General features: G+C 32.6%; 1 protein-coding gene across 1 annotated transcript in view; it reads right to left on the reverse strand.

The window, feature by feature from the left end:
* Window positions 1–4,053: 4,053 nt before the first annotated feature.
* Window positions 4,054–20,480, reverse strand: part of LOC149908272 (putative transporter svop-1) — a 30,380-nt gene continuing 13,953 nt past the window's right edge. Inside the window, exons 2-11 of the mRNA XM_090101697.1 lie at window positions 17,588–17,681; window positions 9,964–10,125; window positions 8,979–9,141; window positions 8,590–8,711; window positions 8,041–8,285; window positions 6,987–7,150; window positions 6,179–6,302; window positions 5,442–5,722; window positions 4,897–5,024; window positions 4,054–4,625 (exon numbers count right to left, since the gene is read on the reverse strand). Coding sequence (XP_089957823.1) covers window positions 4,525–4,625; window positions 4,897–5,024; window positions 5,442–5,722; window positions 6,179–6,302; window positions 6,987–7,150; window positions 8,041–8,285; window positions 8,590–8,711; window positions 8,979–9,141; window positions 9,964–10,125; window positions 17,588–17,681 — 1,584 coding nt within the window. The 3' untranslated portion in view covers window positions 4,054–4,524. The remainder of the gene's footprint in view (window positions 4,626–4,896; window positions 5,025–5,441; window positions 5,723–6,178; window positions 6,303–6,986; window positions 7,151–8,040; window positions 8,286–8,589; window positions 8,712–8,978; window positions 9,142–9,963; window positions 10,126–17,587; window positions 17,682–20,480) is intronic.

Raw genomic sequence — 20,480 nt, forward strand, 5'->3', positions numbered from 1 at the left:
TTATCTTAGTTCTGAATTAACTTTGTGTAAAAATTTATATCATAAAATATTGTCACCGGAACTTAGAAAAAAAAATGATTTTTGATCCCTTTGGTGTGTGGTTATAATATTATGGTTAGCTTTCCGCCCGCGGCTTCGCCCGCGTTTTCAAAGAAAAACCCGTTCCCGTAGGATTTCCGGGATAAAACCTATCCTATGTCCTTTCTCGGGTATCAAAATATCTCTATACCAAATTTCATGCAAATTGGTTCAGTAGTTAAGGCGTGATTGAGTAACAGACAGACAGACAGACAGAGTTACTTTCGCATTTATAATATTAGTATGGATGTTCTCAAAACATAGAATATTTCGTAATGGTGGCAGTACACATGGGGCCAACGTGTTGGGCCAACGGGTTGGGCCAACGTGTAGAGAGCTACTTGGCGGTATGTTGGCTTCATTAGCCTAGTTGGCGCCAATATTGGCAGGCCAACCGAATGTTGTCGGTTTTTTGTGCACACATCAAAGGATCTTGGCGCGCTCCGCAAACAGCGTTCACACGTTGGTGTCTTGTTCAGTTTGTTGTTACGCGTCAGCGGAGACCACAGACATAGATCTTGATACATGTCCGTGGCGGAGACAGTATCGTTGCGCGTCAATGAAATTTACGTTTAACCATGTTCCGATAGGGATGGAGGCCCGAGGCGCCGATGTGGACAAGCAATGAGGTTTTACAATTCGTAGAATTGTATCGACATGAAGGAATAATTTGGAATCCACAGCATGAACTACACAAAATAAAAACCAATCTCAATAAATTAGATGTTTTATTTTCTATTTATTATATTATTCTAGATGTTTTTCTTATCTCACTTTCATACAATGCGATAAAAAAAATGAATATATTTATAAAATGAGTAAAATAGTATTAAAAAGTTACTTGTTCTTAAAAATTAAATAACAATATACAATGAGCATGGTTTTGATCAAATTGTGCTTTATTACATAAATAATATTATCATTTAATATAATATTATATAATCTTTAAAGTTTCGTTTTATAGGTAATTAAAATTAAATTAAGTGTAAAATGTACACATTTTAAACATTTGAAAAAATATAAACATAATAATGTTTTATTTATACAGAAATAAAAAAAGGACAATAGAGATTGGAAAATGGTATCATCGCAGACGGCAGAGTACATTCATTATTATTGATGCACATGTACGTAATAATTAAACGCACTGTATAAATAAATTGCCGCGGCTGCAAGAACTTCTAAGGACTACGTCCATCCTTGAAGCGCCAATGCAGAATGATCAGTACGCCAATGTGTGAACAGGAATCTTGTTATCCTTCATTTTTTCCCAACACGTTGGCCCAACGCCTTGGCCCCATGTGTACTGCCGCTATAAGAAAAATAACTACTTATTTATACAGTGCCGGCGTTAGGGGGGGCATTTAAATAATTTCTTTCTCTTTCTAACCCTTCAGGGAACTCCTGAAGCGTTTTGTGTGTTCTTACTGCAAATAATGTTAAAGTATAGTTATAGGTATGTATTTAATAAAACAAATCTTCCAATACGAACTTTATAAATCTAACAGTTTTCTATTGCCCTTTTAAAGTAACAAGATATGCCCATGATATGCCCAAACTACAGGTAGATATTCTCTTCGACTTCAACCTACTTCCAACATCTTTATTGCTGCGGCAGCAGTGCTGCCATCTAGTGTGGCTCACCAAAACTAAAATGACAATAATAATGTGCGATTGTAAACACGATTGTAATATTATTGTGGCGATTGTTTTGGCGAATTCCACACATACAGATAGAGGGCGCTGAATTAATGAGTTGCAATTTACTGTATCAGAGCTCTCTGTGTATATTTATGAACAACTAGCGGTCCGCCCCGGCTTCGCCCGTGGTACATATTTACGTTTTCTCTACATAAAAACCATCCTCGTACTTCAAGGAATATAATAAAAAAAGAATTATCGAAATCGGTTCAGCCGTTCTCGAGTTATGCGCTTACCAACACATTTTGCGATTCAATTTTATATATAAGAAGACAAGAAGATGAGGTTACGAGGATTGCTCCAAGTTTAAAAAAATACCCATACGAAACATAAAGACTACACCGGCCAGCTGGCCAATTTTCCATAATAGGTATTTCATTTCGTTTGTCTTGAGATATAAGGCCATCCCACCAGGCGTGGGCAGTCTAAAATTTTCGCGTGAAAGGTTACAATAAATATTTTGGTTTTATGGCATTCAAAATGCTTTTTAGATATAAATTTATAAAGAATAGAAAAAATTCATCATCCGCCTTGGAAACATCATCAGGATCATCATCCGCCCCGGAATGGCGCGAAAGGATGCGGGTTCGAGTCCCGCCTCGTGATCGAATTTTTTCATAAAATCTGTTATTTTATTTTGTAGGATCGCTTTATTGGAATTTGGACAACTTCTTAAACTCAAAAATAAAATTCCAGTCATCACGAAATATTTTATGTTTCGTGGTATAACATTTGCGGAGGACGAACGAAAGAAAGAAAACGTTATGTGAATATCAACGCCTCACTGAAAAGATGTTGCAAGATTTCCTCAACGCGCGTTAGACTCGTCGCTGTCGAGTCGCTTCGGCCGGAAAATTTCATGAGCAAGAAATATTAGATAAGAAAGTAATAAATTGGAATTAATTAGAGGCGGAGAATCTGCATGAAATAAGATGATCGAGCACTCAAATTTTTTGAAAGAGTATTTTAAATTAAACAATACAAAATAAAATACACACGAGCGTCAATCAATGCATGAAAGTTTATAAAAAATAATCTTAATACTATCTTTTCAGATCTTCGATCAGGATTTAGGAGAGGACATGGAACAGTAACTGCTTTGTGTGACGTAGAAAGTAATTTTATATTGAAAACTCGTAATGAAGGGAAAGATGTTATAATTTTTGTTTATTAGATTATACCCGTGCCTTTGATGCAATTAATATAATCTTGCTTGTGTCAAATTTTGCGTAGGTAGTGTACTATGAATTTCCATATAACTCTTATAAATAGTTCACAACCTACTTATCGAAGAGATGACAAATTGTTGAAATACGGTACGCAATGAAAATAAGTCAATATTCAATTCTTTCCACGCACTATTTCTAGAAGTGTCTCGCAAGGGTCAATTTTGGGACCCCTGCTGTTTATTATCTATATGTTTGAATTAACCTTGGTTTTATAATTTGTAAAGTAAATTGCTGGTAAATTACCAGTAATTACCATAGTTATTATTAAACTAGCTTTCCGCCCGCGGCTTCGCCCGCGTTTTCAGAGAAAAACCCGTTCCCGTAGGATTTCCGGGATAAAACCTATCCTATGTCCTTTCTCGGGTATCAAAATATATCTATACCAAATTTCATGCAAATTGGTTCAGTAATTCAGGCGTGATTGAGTAACAGACAGACAGACAGAGTTACTTTCGCATCTTAATACTATTATAAAGGCGAAAGTTTGTAAGGATGTATGGATGTATGGATGTATGGATGTTTGTTACTCTTTCACGTAAAAACTACTGAACCGATTACAATGAAATTTAGCACACATATAGAGGGTAACTTGGATTACACATAGGATACTTTTTATCCCGGAAATCCCACGGGAACGGGAACTATGCGGGTTTTCCTTTGCAAACGCGGGCGAAGCCGCGGGCGGAAATCTAGTTTATAATATTAGTATGGATTAAGCGACAATAGGTGGACCAACAGAATCTTGGAATGGCGTACCCTTGGACCGGGAGAAGAAATGTTGGACGTCAGCCTGCTAGGTGGGCTGATGATATAGTGAAGGTATTGGGAAGAAAATGGATGCGGGTGGTGAAGAACAGAAAAGGATGGCGTGCCCATGAAGAGGCCTATACTCAACTTTGGGTTTAAACGGGCTGAGAAAGAAGAAGAAGAAGAAATTACCAGTTGTACATTGCAGTTGTAATACTTTTTGAGGACAGATATAATAAAACACACCGTATTTATTATATTTTATTAAGTTATTATTTTATCTTATGTTACTTAAGTATATTAATATCACAGTCACAAAATACATACATAATTGTAATTCTTTCAATCTTCATTTATAACAATTGCGTAAGATTTTTATGCCTTCTTTAGCATAAATTATTATTATGACATAATTGAATAGATTTAAAATACATAACATTCCAATTAAGTTACTATGGTTATCCAAGTTTACATCCATTTTCAATAAAATTAATATTAGTAATGCTTAAAATGAAACGTTTCTAGTAACTAGGTATATACTATATATACATTTGAGTAAATTATTCACGTTTAATATTTATCAATTCATCGATTATCAGCTCGGTATATAATTTGTACTCAAACTAAAGCTTGCGAAACACAACAACAAACTCTCCCTCCTTCACAACAAAGTGGTTAATGTTTTAGTATTAGTTTTTCCTTAATTTTCTATAGTTTTTAGCTCATATGAGCGTTCGTTTTGACCATTTCAGATCCGGTTTGCGATGGTTCAAGCCGGTTCGTGGGTTTGGTTCTTGATCGGATCCGTTTTGATTATCTTCTGGGATATTTCGCCTTTACCGGGAAGGGTGAAGCAGAGAAGAGCACAAGCTGGAAAAAAATATGTTTTGAGTCTGTATATTAATACAAGATTAATACTTATAAGACATCATCTCCAACATGGACTATTTTAATAAAAGGAATGGTAATAAAATAAATCATTACACTTCATTTGATAGGTAGTACATATAATATATATGAAAATTACGTCTTATTAAGTCTTTAAAAGTTGTTTAAAATTACAGCAATACAATGGTAGGGACGTTTAATACCAATAATACGATCTCGTTATCATAAAAAATGTTGCCAATGGGTTACTTACAAATAATAAGTCCTCCAAAGATATAGAAGCTGAGGCCACAATTCGTCGAGAGGAACATGCCGATGAGGTTAGACCCGGCCATGGAACCAACTCTGCCCATCATCATAGACATACAAACTGCCATTGCCCTGTAATAAAATAAGCATTTTGAGTTGCAGTGCTTATTAATAATTGTAAGTTTGAATAAAATAACTTGTAGACCAGATTTATTAGAGCTAAAGAAGTTTGGTTTTTCGCTAGATAGTGGCTCGCTACATTGTAAGATATATAATATAATCAGACAAATATACGTTGATTTTGATTTCTGAAGTATCTTTGTAATCTTTCTTTCTTTCTAAATGTATTATCTTCTTTAAAAAATTCAGCATAACCTATAAGAATAAGTTTTATTGTAATTAAGCGCTAGCCAAGTTCTGAATTTAGTTAAACTAGCATAAACAATATAAAACAAAAATACCTAGAAAATATTAACCAATCCTAGAAATTAAAACTACCTTAAAATTAACTATGAAATAGCTCCACAATTCTCTAAGACAGTTCTTCACCTGTACTTAGTAGGAAACAGCTCAACAGTAACAGCATTAGTGAGTCCAATACAGGCGCCACACATTTGGAAGATCGCGAACAGCACGACCGCAACCTGGCTATGCGCGAGGTGAGCTCCAATACCGCACAACCCGGTGCCGGTGAGGATGGTGATGAGGATCAGCTTCTTCCCCATGAAGTCCACGAGGAAGCCAACAATGATGTACATGGAGCAGAACACTAGTCCTATGTAGATGGAGAGCTCGAAGGTGGCTGTGTTCATTGTGTCGTCGCAGACAACCTGCAAATCCATACTAATATTATAAATGCGAAAGTAACTCTGTCTGTCTGTCTGTTACTCAATCACGCCTAAACTACTGAACCAATTTGCATGAAATTTGGTATGGAGATAAATTTGTAGGCTACCTTTTATTGCGAAATATATACCACGGGCGAAGCCGGGGCGGACCTCTAGTTGTGATATATGTAAGCTCCCAATATCGTAAACTAGTAACAGTAACTAGTAAGCTGCTTAGTAAAGAAAAGTTAAAAGTTAATTTAATTTATAAATTCCTTTTTGAATTAATTCTCATATAATAATCGTAAAAATATTAATTGATCAACATTTGCATGCAATCATTTCCTTGAAAACCTTTAGTTTAAATCCCTATTGGACACACAACAAATTAAAAGTTATCTTGTGCCGAGATCCTAGCTGCTAAAAAATAAATTTCTTAATAATAGAAAAATCTCTTACCTCAGTGCCATTGCTAGGCACATTTTGATGAGCATTCAAGATTTCGCAGATTCTGGTCTCAGTACCTTCATGGTTGGCCACTGAATTGAGTATCGTGGGAAACCATACGTAGAAGCCATTGGTCCTGGAATAACAATTATATTTTCATTAGAATTATGATAATTGAAAATATGCTGAGTGGATAATATAATGATTTTTTTTAACTATTTTAAATTAAGAACACAACTAAAATAGTGACATATTAATATTTTCAATACAAGCTGCTGCTATGTACCAAGAACATAAACATTTAACGGAAGAAGTAGGTAAGTAGGAAAGCTAATATGTAGGTATAAATGAAGAGGTAAGTGGAAAACGGAAGATGTTCTTCCTCCAACAAATTGAAGTAACAATGTAAAAATTCTACAATTTTCTGATTCAGGAATAGAATGTCATCATGTTACCCGTTCCGAATCCCAGTAAAATAACGAGATAAATCGCCTATCCTCTTAAATTCCCATTCGATTAAACAAAAATACCCCATATACATCGACTGACCGGTTGGCTTGGTTGGTAGTGACCCTGCCTTCCAAGCCAGAGGTCGTGGGTTCGATTCACACCCGGGGCAAATATTTGTGTGATGAACATAGATGTTTGCTCTGTGTCTGGGCGTTAATTATCTATATAAGTATTTATTTAAAAATTTATATATGTATGTTTATCAGCCATCTGGTTTCCATAACACAAGCGAAAGCTTAGTATGGGATCAGATCGTGCCGTGCCGTTTATTTATTTATTTATTTATTATATAAAGTATGCAATTACTCACGTGCCAAACAATCCAAACTGTATGAAGCAGATGAGGAAGGTCCACTTCAGCAGCGGTGGTTTGAACAGCGGCTCCGTCTGGTCGCGCATCGACTTGAGGACATTTGTGATACTGGTGCTCTCCATTGCTTTTACTGCTTGTGTCTCTTCTACTAGCGCTTTCACCTGTTGAAATAATTGATTTATAAGTATTAGTAGAGCTAGCAATTTTTACCTATATAAATAACTAGCTGCGCTTCGCGGTTTCACCCGCGTGGCTACGCTCCTTTTGGTCTTAGCTTAATGATATATAGCCTATAAGCCTTCCACGATAAATGGGCTATCTAACAACGAAATAATTTTTCAAATCGGATCAGCAGTTCCTGAGATTAGCGCGTTCAAACAAACAAACTCTTTAGCTTTATAATATTAGTACCTATAGATTGATTTATAAGTACATATTAATACCTAGTAAGTAGAGCTAACAGCTATTGAAAGAACATGATTATAACGTCGTAGAACAAAAAGCGTGTGTGTCGAGCACATGTGTCAGAAGTGAAACTTCTTTGACAAGATTCAAAGATACCAAAATCGTCACCTTACTCCATGACGTGATTGTATTGCCATGACGCGACCATGAAATTTTCCCGACATGCGCACGTAGTTGATGCAATATTTAATCACATTACTCTATAGTAAATTCTATAAATATTGAAATATGCACTAAAAATTAACATATCGCAAATGTTATTCAGATTCTATGATAATTTAAAATCGAAATAATATTCAGAATTCATGTTCTATCATTATTACTAGTACCTGTACTGTTTTTGAAGTGAAACTTCTTTAGGCACGTTGAGAGTAAAATTTCAAGGTCACGTCATGGCAATACCGGCACGTCATGGAGTAAGGCTACGATTTTGGTAACTTTGAATCTTGCCAAAGAAATTTTACTTCTGACATAAATGCTCGACAAACACGCTCTTTTTTGATGAGTAATAAAGTCAAATCGGTGGAGCCAGTATAACATTTTGACTATTAAACGATTATCATGGTGTAAACTAATAAAATCTTACCGGATAAGAATCCTGCGGCATCCTCTTGTTCACCGCATACATCTGCTTCAGTACTTTCAAGCAGCCCTCCTGGTCTCCACACGCGTTCAGGAACTTGGGACTCTCTGGTGCAAAGAGCAGCAGCACGAAGCCGATGGCCAAAGGGAGGTTGGAAGCGATAACCAGTAACCGCCAGGAACGGTAGGTGATGTTGAGGAAATGTATGGGCAGGGAGATGTCTATGGGCAGGATTAGCCAGGAGACAGCTGGAAATTTGAGTTTACAATGTTATGTTGTTGTTTAGAAAAAGTGTTATAAATAGGACTTGTACATTGGTAATAATTGAAATAGCATATGATGGATTGGAGTAATTTAGGTAGAATTCCTTTAAAATTAGGCTTTTCAAAAGTTATATTACCTAAACAGTATTGTTTTATTGAGGTATGTTATGAGTCATTTCCTGAATAAGGCAAATTTAACAAGAAATAAAATATGATCAAACTAGATATACATATAATAATCAGAATATAAATGGTTTTAGGATATCGAAATATGCATTGATTTAAATACCTGGTAGAACAACGGTTCCAATTCCAACAAAGGACGAACCAAAGGCTACGATTTTGTCTCTATGGCGGATGTTTGTGAACTCTCCGAGATACGTGTAAACCACTGAAGATGGACCCGCCATGCTGAAAAGAAATACAATAATTCTCATCAAATGTATATAAAACAAAAGAACTGTGAAAAAAGTGAAGATCTTTTTTAGGCAACCAGGCTAAAAGGCAGCAAGGCTAATAAAATACTACTGGCGGGACGATATCTGCTAAAATAAATAAAAAGAAAGAGCACAAAATACAGTGCCCAGTATAAATCTACCTATAACACATAATTAATAGTTACCTAAACTGAGTAATACTCCTAAACAATCACAGTAAAAATTCAATCAGTATACTCACAATACAGCTGAGGTAAACGTCAGTATAGCAAACGAGATAATCTCTGGAGAGAAGCTGGCCAGCACTGCGAAGACAGCTGATATCAGCATCGAGAACAGCATGACGAAGCGACGGCCCTTTGTGTCAGCAAGCCAGCCCCAGAAGTAGGAAGTGAGGATAATTGCTGTAATGTTATGTTATTGCAGTTATTTAAATGTAGTAGTGTTAAAAGCAACAGTTAAAAGGTAACATGTAAGACAATTTATCTTAAAATATAATTTTTAACTAGCTTCGCTCGCGTTGTCAAAAGAATATAAGAAACTAGCTTACCGCCCGCGGCTTCGCCCGCGTTTTCAAAGAAAAACCTGTTCCCGTAGGATTTCCGGGATAAAACCTATCCAGCTATGTCCTTTCTCGGGTATCAAAATATCTCTATACCAAATTTCATGCAAATTGGTTCAGTAGTTAAGGCCTGATTGAGTAACAGACAGACAGACAGAGTTACTTTCTTATTTATAATATTAGTATGGATAGTATGGATATGTACTATAAGACCTTCTGCAAGAACCACATATAATAGTAAAAACAGAATGAAAAATTGAAAATCAATACAGCAGTTTCTGAGTCTATCGCGAATATTCAGACGCGGTGCACGACTTTATTATAATATGTAGACTTTTAATAAACATTACAAGAAATAATATTTTCTGTATTACAAGTCTTCCTTTTGTAATGTACTGAGACGCTATTAGAATACTTATGAAAATACTATATTTGTTATTGAAAATGTATCAAATCCTACCTACATGAGATCTTTAATTGATCCACAAACATCAACCACAATTCCAACCGAACCTCAAACCGAATTTCAATACATCATTTCCAACTCTACATGATCCTGAACTTCGCAGTTTGTTGTACTTAAGTTAAGTTCATATTGAATATACTTAATGTTACTTTTGATACCAAATATTTCATTTATTTTCTCTCCATATTATTAACTTACCCGAAAAAGGTATAGCAGCCAGCCAGCCTCTCTGCTGCAGACTAAGATCCAGGTCGCACTGTGCTGCCGGCAGCACGTAGCCCAGCGAGAGACTCTGCATGATCACGCCCATGAGGATCAGCCCGCTGAGTAGCATGTGCAGGATGTTGTAGATGCCGAAACCTGGAAGGATTAGATAGAGTTTTAAGTCTAAATCGTGGATTAATGTCGCTTTTTTGTACAACATAGTAATTTTAAGTGATCGAAAAATTAAAAATAAAATCACAACGTTGCGGCGATAGAGGCGCATTTCAATCCCGCCCTACTGAGCAATTTTTTATAATCTTCATATTTTTTTTAATATTTATAAGTTTATTGCTACAAAACTAAAAAGTTCCTCCTATAGTAGTTGAGTAGAATAAGGTGATACAGTGGTAATTCATTAATAATGAGATTAAGAGTTATAAAAAAATGGATGTCACAATTTTTGTTACCAGCGCGAAACCCCAGAAGTCACAGAAAGTGGTACATATGCGATGTTTATTTAACTCCCAACAAAATAACGTAATTATATTTTATTACATGTTTTTCGCAAACAGCCTGCCTATGTAAATATTTTCTTTGAATAAAATAATCTCAGCAAACATGATGATATCTCACGAGAGTAAACGACGGACTTTCCCACCGTATTATTATAATATTATCTTTGTTAAATAATAAATTGTTCTGACATGTATGTCGCATTGTTTGCAAATGAATTATTTAAAATCTGGAGACAAAATTGGACAGTTATGGAGGCGTAAATTAGTTTTAGAGCTATAGGAAATTATGGTATATCCGTAATATTGTATTTGCGTATTTTTTAAATAATAATTAAATACCTGCTTTAGTTTTATTTATATAAAGGGCTCAAATTCTAATTGCAAACTGAGATTTTTTAATAATGAAAGCATAATTAAGCACGACGCGACGGACGGTTTAAAAATATTGAACACATTCAAGAAGAAAAATATCATAGGTACAAGATGCAGTAGGTAGGCCTTAAAATAAAATGCTTATTCAAATTCCTATTAAAATATTTCTCACTCATTACAAATGTAGATGTTTACACTAATTGCAATAATGTAATTACTTATTTTGCCCCTTTTAAATAAATTAAACGACTAACATACATTCTGAGGTCGTTCAGTTTTCAAAGAAAACCAAACCACATTGACTTAGTTAATTTACATGATTATCGAATTATATTTTATAATATTTACACGATATTCTTGTTTCAAGAATAATATTTGAAACATAATATGATGACCTAATTACAATGTTTTAAACATTTATTGATTCAGCCCATATGTTACTAGATATATTTTTATGATAGTTATATGATATATCTAAGCAGAGGTTTCACATGTTTGGAACTTTTCATCTAGTTTCATGGCAATAGGATAGAATGCTCTTAAGAACCCTAAAATGATGATCTAAATCCTTAGAAACATTATCGATTTGGAAAATTCGTTCACTAGATAAATTAAATATTCCTGCCGATGTTATGGCTCTATTTTATAATCTCTATGCGTGATATGATGATGCGAGGCTCTATAATTAATAGAGATAAAATTAAGAGTAAAATTTTCAATTTGTAAACTTTTTTAAGTAGCAAACGATAATGGTTTTCATAAAAAGTATTATTGTAGCCTCTTATTTTCATACACATTTTGAAAAAAAAAAAACAATTATATAATTTTATTTTCATTGCATTTGCATTTGTAAGCCTTGACCTAGAACACGAAAAACAAATCAGTTGTTTACGAGATTCTAATCAATTTTCTGAAGTATCCACCTCACGTGTAATCACATAATATTATGTATATCGACATGAGTGCCCCCCATTAGCTTTTATCGTTGCATTCCGATAACCTAGTGAAAAATATGAATGCATTGCGTAGTATTAATAAATATACAAGCTTTCCGCCCGTGGCTTCGTCCGCTTTGTCTAAATCTTAACAAATAATATACTAAAACCTTCCTTGAGAACCATTCTAACTATTAAAAGAAACCTCATCAAAATCCGTTGCGTACTTTTGAAGATCTAAGCACACATAGGTAATTAGAGACGGCGAAATCATCGAGAAATGTTATCGTAGTTGTCTTAATATGATATTAAATTAATTTTTAATCGAATTACCAATAAAATTTTACAAATTACTTATCGTTGTAGTAGGTACGTACATGGTATCAGTCTATCATTATAGACGTATATATGTTACGGCTAAAGGTAGGTGAGAACATAAACTTAAGATTAGCCGGCTAAACTTAGGTTTATTTTCGACGAGGTGTTAATGTTAGTTTGTTCTATCTTTAGCCGGCTAAACTTAAGTGTAACCGCAGGCCCGTGGCTAAAAATGTCGGGGTGGGTAGATTTGGTTACTATAATACATGTAAGGAACAGGGCGAGTGTTTTCTGGCACTTCGCCGGCTGCTGCCGCAGCACGCTCGCTGCGCTCGCTCGGCTCGTGCGGGTCTTAAGAGTTCTAACCTAACCTAACCTAGCCACCAGCTTTCTGCCCTGAGTCGGGGTGGGTAGATTTGGTTACTATAATACATGTAAGGAACAGGGCGAGTGTTTTCTGGCACTGTGCGGGCCCCTCAAGCCCTCCACCGGCCCGGCGCTAACCAAATCTACCCACCCCGACATTTTTAGCCACGGGCCTGCGGTTACACTTAAGTTTAGCCGGCTAAAGATAGAACAAACTAACATTAACACCTCGTCGAAAATAAACCTAAGTTTAGCCGGCTAATCTTAAGTTTATGTTCTCACCTACCTTTAGCCGTGACATATACAAATTATGATAAAAATTTAAGTATATATTGCATATGCGTATAGAAATAATCCATAAAATGCGATAGTTACTAATCATGTTAATAGTAATTAATTACGATAAAATAACTCCCATCCATACCATCTCGATATCACGTACGTAGCATCAAATATTTCGTTATCGAGAGAGATGCACTGTTATTATAATTTATTATTGACCACGCTATCTAAACATTATATTATTATTGCATATTACTTAGTGATACGTGCATTTTATAATACTGGATTTATTTTAAATCTTTCGCATTGATTTTTGTTTTTCATTGATTTAGGACTTTCAACCGACTTCAAAAAGGAGGAGTATTTGTTACCTCAGACCTTTCAACTCGGTAAACTGACTTTGATTATTCTTTTTTTATTTGGAAACTAGTGCCTCCCAAGTGGTCCCATTTTAGATTTTGTCCAGTTCTGACAATTTTAAGGCGGTTAAGTTTTTTTGTTAAAAAAATATAATAATTGATTTTATTGTAATAAGTTTTTGAACTCTTCACACTTGTTAAAAAAATTGGATTAGGAAGAAAATCGCCATTTTTTATTAAACATAGGACATAGAAATTGATCTGAAATTGAAAATGGTAATGAAAATACGCTTTTAAAAGAGTCTATTGAACTACAACTCAAACTTGTACCTATTTATTGAAATAAATAGGCACAAGTTTGAGCTTTAATTCCATAGCAACATAATTGCACCGTTCAACCTTAATTAAAATCTAGTTGAACAACTTCCAAAATAGGATATATTTAAACGTAAAAACGTATATTGCGTCCATGACCAGCCATTACTGAATTAATACATGTTTGTAACTTTTTTGTTGAAAGTAAAATATAATATCTATTCGATCCTTTAAATAAACCATTAGAAACATATTAACCTGAAAAATATTAACTAAATCTTTTTAAAGTCGGTCCGCCCCGGCTTCACCCGTGGTACATATATTAACGTTTTCTCTAAATAAGAATATATATATAGATAATTTATTATTTAGATAGATAATTTTCAGGTGCTTCGTTTTTAACAGTAAAATTTCCCGCCCAAATTCCAAGTCTTGTTAAACAATATTGGTACTTTTATCAGTTTTTATTCGTAAAAGATGAAAATGGTAAATTAAAATCCTATAAATGGTATTGATGGAAAATGATTTTGTGTTCAGTTTTAATTAACATGAATTACCATATTACAATAAACCTTGTTTAAAATGTACTTCATTAATAGTAACTGACAGGATGTTCAACGTCTTTACGCAAGAATTAAAAACGATAATCTTTACCGCTTTGTTTTCTTTAGATAATAAGATAAATCAAGCCAAAGTCTTCATGATAAATATGAATAACAAGTGAGTAATGGGCCAATTTTATAATGCAGTAATCTTTCCTCGGAATGGTAATCGAGATTATAAAATTATCTGTGCAATAAATTTCCCGGTTGCCACCCGCCTGTTTTTAATCTGTAATCCATTAAAATTACGTTATAAAGATAATGTCAGCAAATAGACATATCTTATTGCCACGAAAAAAGAGCGTGTGTACCGAGCACACGTGTCAGAATCGAAACTTCTTTGGCGAGATTCAAAGATACCAAAATCGTCGCCTTACTCCATGACGTGACGATATTGACGCGACCTTGAAAGTTTACTCTCAACGCGCCTAAAGAAGTTTCTCTTAAAAAATTGTTATCTTTTTTTGTAGTCGCGTCATGCTTTGTGATAATTACGATGCATTTTCTTCAAAGAGCATGTAGGTGCATTTCAGACGTTGATAAGATAATTTTTATAAGTACGTAATTTATTTAAATATTTCCGGATTCCACTTTGAATGCGTTTCTTCTGTCACTTTTCTGCGTTACTCAAAAGCTCATAATTAAAATAAAATGTTGATATAGATACACAAAAATTGTACCATATAAAAAGGACTATATATATTATATATCCCTCAATAAGATATAGTTAAGATTATAGATTAGGTTGTTAATTTTCCTAAAATGGTACCGTTTTAGACCTCATTTTTTGCATTTTACGCGATTATTGTTTTTGGAAAAACGTATTTCAGCGACAATTTTGTATGATGTCGTACAATATTTATAAGATACACTGAGAAGTGAATATATTATCTTTAAATTAAGATATTACTTTGTTCTCACGTGTAATTGCTTTGAGTTAAAAATTGTACCGCAAAACAGCGCTTTTTGTAAAAATACGTACCTAATAGCGTCCTTAATTACAGGATGTCCCATTTCTTAATGTTAATGGATTTTCTCACTTAATTTTGAGTTACATTATTACACTAGGTAATTGAAACTGTATCTACATGCAGTTTAAACTTTAAATGATATAATGATAACAAATATAGGTCGTAAATTGTCAGTTTTCACTAAATAAAAAGGTCACAGGCTAAGGTAATCCAAGTAGAAGATTGGATGAAAATCAAAGTAAATTATGAGTAACATAATAATATGGCATAAACTATTGACTTCTTATAAAGGCACTTTTAAATCGTCATAACATTTTTTAATATTAACCATCGAAATTCGAAAGAAAAGTTCGAAATACACATGAATTTTCTTATTTTTTCGTAATTGATTGTAAACATAATTTTATAATATCGTTAACCATTCTTTTTTTATCTTAATCGTTGTTCCCAAAAACGATACTGTAGATAACGTTCACAAATCGTAGATTTTTAGATTTTCTAGTGGTACAAAACTAATTTAATTACATTAAAATAAAATTATATAATTAGTATGATACTTATTAATAAATCGGCATAATTCACTTTATCAAATATAAGCCTAAGCCATTTAAATTTCAATACATATATCTTAATTGAATAAAAATAATATTATGATGATAATTGACCCCACCCCCAACGTCTTAGGTGATATCAAGTAAAACTACATATATGTATTAATATTAATACAATTTATCTTGTTTTTTTTCAGATAAAAGCTGATAATAAAAACCGGATGGTTTTAAGAACAATTATTTTTATCTAAGCCGCAAAAAAATAAAAGATTAAAATTAGATTTCTATTAATAACTTTATCGTAGCTGATTATGACGTAGATTTCTATTTTTGTATTTTTGTAAAAAAAATGGAATTTTCCAAAAAATGCCAGTTTTTGAACGAAGTTACGTATGTTTGTGTTAAAAAAAACAGATTGTATTGTGCTAATGAAACCATTGTTTACATATTACGGTCATAGGCTTGTGTGTGATAAGATAAAATTAGCATCTAACGCTTATTACGTCAGGTATGTCATAAAAATTATTGCATCCTTTAAAAAACAATGTTATAAAACTTATGCTTAAAATAACGTACCTCATAAATTAATCACTGTTTTATACAAACATAATATACAGGGTGTACCTAATCGTTAAGTGTGCACAGGCGATTATTCCGTAACTATTGCAGATATCAAGAAACTTTAAACTGATATTGAAAGAATTATACCTAATGAGTAAAATTACAACAATAAAACTTTTTTAAAATAAAACGAGAAATATCCAAAAATGATACATGAAACACTCCCATATAACCTAAGACGTTAGACGATATTGATTCTAATTCACTTCTTTCGACGGAATCACTCATATGTATACGTTTTATCCAACTACAAAGTACCTACTAATAGCAATACAAAAATTGAACATAAAATAATTAAAATATTATTTAAGTATTTATTGTAGAAAGCAGTCTTTGTAGCTCTACATACATTTTTTTTTCTTTTAATCATAAATTTAAAAAATTAACTGATTAAAACGTACACTGATAATAGAGGTTACCAAGGTTAGGTACCTCAATACGAATATATAAGGGGGTGAGATTGAAAATTAGTGAAAATCATGTAGGTACTATTCGAAAAGTGGTTTTTCGCGGGAGACTATATTATTATTAAATGAATAAAACTTCTAGATTTGGGATGTGTAGATATTTATTTATAACTCTAGTAATCTTTATAAAACAATAGGTATTTTCTACCTACACTTTTTATGTCAATCATTAATTACTACTTTATAAAAAATGCAATAAAAACTTCTTTTGTAATGAAGAGTAATGAAATATTAAATGATTAAAATATTGCAAATAGATGTAGCAATAAATCATGTAATAGGAATCATAGAATAATAATAATGTTACTTCTTTATTGTTTACAAGATGATTATGTACACTAGACTGTGTTCATTTTTACATGTCTTGTAATTTTGTTGTTAATGATTATTAATTATTAATAATTGTTTGTAATAAATAAATTGTAAAACTAGTCTCTTCTCTATACTTAATAAGGATATCATTTTTAAATCTATTTACACTAAAATCTTTTGAGAATTAAATTCACGTGGCGGCTTTAAGTTCGATCTAACTAATTTTTAAATAAAAATTAAGTAATTATTTTAACTGACGTTCCAAAAATGAGTCGGTATACAAAATATGAGCGATTTACATATGAACCATCTACGTTCATTGACACAAGGCCAAGGGTACACACGTACGAAGTGAAACTTCTTTATGACCTTATTTTTCAAAAAATAATTTACTATACTTACTATATGCAACTTTGCAGAAATACGTCGAATCACGCGTGGTAGGGATAAGAAAAAGATGCGCGTAACGGAAAAATGTCACGCGTAACGAAAAAATGTTACACTAAATTTTTTTCCAACGCCGATAAAGAAGTTTCACTTCAAAAAAAATAGTTTGTTTTCTTCATGGCAAGTAACTAGATACGATTTTTTTTTCAGTTGTAAAACGTTGTGTTTTTACTTTTTTGACTTACCCGTAGCAAGCATAGCTTCGTCCAGGGTTGCCAATGACGGCCCCAGGAACTTCCCTTTCTTCTCCATCTTTATGTTTGACACCAAGTCACTTGGCTGGAACAAAAATATAAATATGTTATGAAAATTAATAACCTTTTATATATCTTCGATTGGTTTACAGCTAATAACTTTTTATCGAATCTAAAAAAACTTATTTTTTGTAAATATTATGATTCTAAAAAAGCATTTAGGTTAGGCCGGCTCTTCTATTTAGAAATTACGCTCTCCTAACCAATGGTAAGTAATCTTATATATAAAATTCTCGTGTCACAATGTTAGTCTGCATACTCCTCCGAAACGGGTGGACCGATTCTCATGAAATTTTCTGTGCATACCGGGTAAGTCTGAGAATCGGCCAACATCAATTTTTCATATGTACCACGGGCGAAGCCGGGGCGGACCGCTAGTATATTTATATATTTCTAATTAGATTGGATTGTAGTTAAATGTAATGAAAGTTTGAAATGCGTTTACGGGACGCTTTAGATTTACTAGAAAACCCTTGTACCTACATAATCCAGTTACGAAATTTCTATGAGTAATAGTGATAAAATATATAAAATTGTATTACTTATGTCAAATAAATCAACGTAAGATATGAAAATAACTAACTAAGTATGTATTTTCGATAGACCTATAAGTAATAAGTATTGTTATTTAATTAATTAAGTATTATAATAATCCCTCTTGATAATATTAAAATCCAAAAATGGAAGTAGTAACAAATTCGATTGCATGAATTTCGATAACCTATCATATTATATTTTTTACTTTCACTGCGTGTAATCACGTGTATGTCTGAAATTAAGCTTAGCTGTTGCTAATTGTTCTGTTGTGTTTCTTTTTTAAGTCGCAGTCGTAGTTTCTTTTTTAATTCATAATTAAATTTTTAAGTCGTAATAATTTACAAGACATTTCATACCTGCCCGTGTTTGATTTACATATTTCAAAATGCCTGTTTTTACAGCATTTCTTTTATTAATTAAGATTTAAATAATTCTTGAGATAGCGATTTCATTTCACTTTCTGCATGAATAAACCCTATTAAGTCATAAAATATCATATTATCAGAGTCAGTGCTTCAATGTTAAAAAAAAATTAAATCCCGCGCAAATTAAGCCATAGACTATTAAGTAATAGTTTTGTCAGTGGAGTTTAAAAAACAATGATGCTAAGTAATTTTTTAAGTTTAAGGATACCATAATTATGTAATTTAAAGATATATTTATTAGTCCATGATTTAAAGTCTAATTAATGCATATTTTGCACAAACGAAGTCGTTATCAGTTGTGTACGCCTAATAAAGGAAAAAACGTTAGAATAGATAGAACAATATTTATATTCTCTTTAACAGCACTCTTATAAAGTGTAATCAAATAATCTCTTTTGCTAATAAACACTTGTATTTTATCGAAATTCTAAAACACGTTAGTGACGTCAATTCCCTTGTCAAGTGTGTGTAAGTAGATTAAATACAAAAATTTGTTAGAAAATGGCGCCATTACAAGTTGCATACTTATCATCTGATTATACAAATAAAAAATAAATAAATACGGTTTTTTAACATTTGCTAATTAATTATTGAACAGTAACAGTCTTAATATTGTATATCGTAATTTAAAAACTATCCTATCTCTCAAGTTGGATCGAACTGCACATGGTGTGCGAATTTTATTATAATCGGATAAGTGGTTTAGGAGTCCATTGAGGACAAACATTGTGACACGAGATTTATATATATTAAGATTTGAATAAGGACAATTCCTCGAAACAAGAGACCTCTTCGAAATTATTGAAAATCATTGTTTTCGCCATTTCTTTCAATTTTGCAGCTTGATTTAAAATATAATAAATTAGTAAGTTTGTTTATTATCTATCAGTAAATTCAACAATAAATAAAATAACATATTGCAACAATCGAATTTTCTTTTAACCGTTCACAAATTATGCCCAATTACTTGTGCATCTTTTGATAAAAATTTCATTCAATTGGAAATAGATAGAGCTGGAAAAAAAACAGATAAATTTATAAAAATCCTTAATATTTAGTTGAATTTTTATAAACGTTGTAAATAATTTGAGACGCAATTTATTTATAATCGTTCATGTTTATCTGCCATCAGCATTTCGACATTATAAATTATAATATGCCCATGAATCATATTTTGTAAACATTAGATTGAAAAACAATAATTTTTTATCTTTATTGTCTTATTGAGATTTATTTTTACCGATGAATGACCGACCAATGAAAATAAAGACAAGACTTTACAGGAACAGCAAAGGGCGGCCTTATCGCTACCTATAGGTAGCAATCATGTAGCGATCTACCAGGCAACCCTTAAATGACAGGAAAGAATATAACTAATACAACCAATCAGTCTTTATTTTTATTAATTCTGCTTAATTAAAACCTTTTTTTTTGTAATGTATTTTTTGCTGAAATCATTTTAGGCGGGTTATGTTGATAAAAAAGCATGTACGTTATTCTACATTCACAAAGCAGATCAGATACAATTACAATTACTAATAATTGTATGGAAAGAATTACACGTATAAGTCCGGCGGATAAAATGTGGAATATTTAAGCATATAAACGATAGGTAATATATGAACACAGTTGTGCAATAGGTAATAAAAAGTAATTAGATCACATATCTACATAAAATCTTGTATAGTTTCGAAAATAATGGCTATTTATTGAGATTTTTAAGATTTTTACAGAAACGTTTAGTAATGTTATATACCTAATATTTATTTTACACCATTATATATACTAATAATATAAAGCTGAACAGTTTGTTTGTTTGACGCGCGCTAAGTTCAGGAACTACTGCTCCGATTTGAAAAATC

This window comes from Colias eurytheme, chromosome 5 (assembly GCF_061535395.1).
Source record: "Colias eurytheme isolate Ceu_HAF_F1 chromosome 5, ilColEury1 Martin Lab GWU primary, whole genome shotgun sequence".
Classification (NCBI taxonomy): domain Eukaryota; kingdom Metazoa; phylum Arthropoda; class Insecta; order Lepidoptera; family Pieridae; genus Colias; species Colias eurytheme.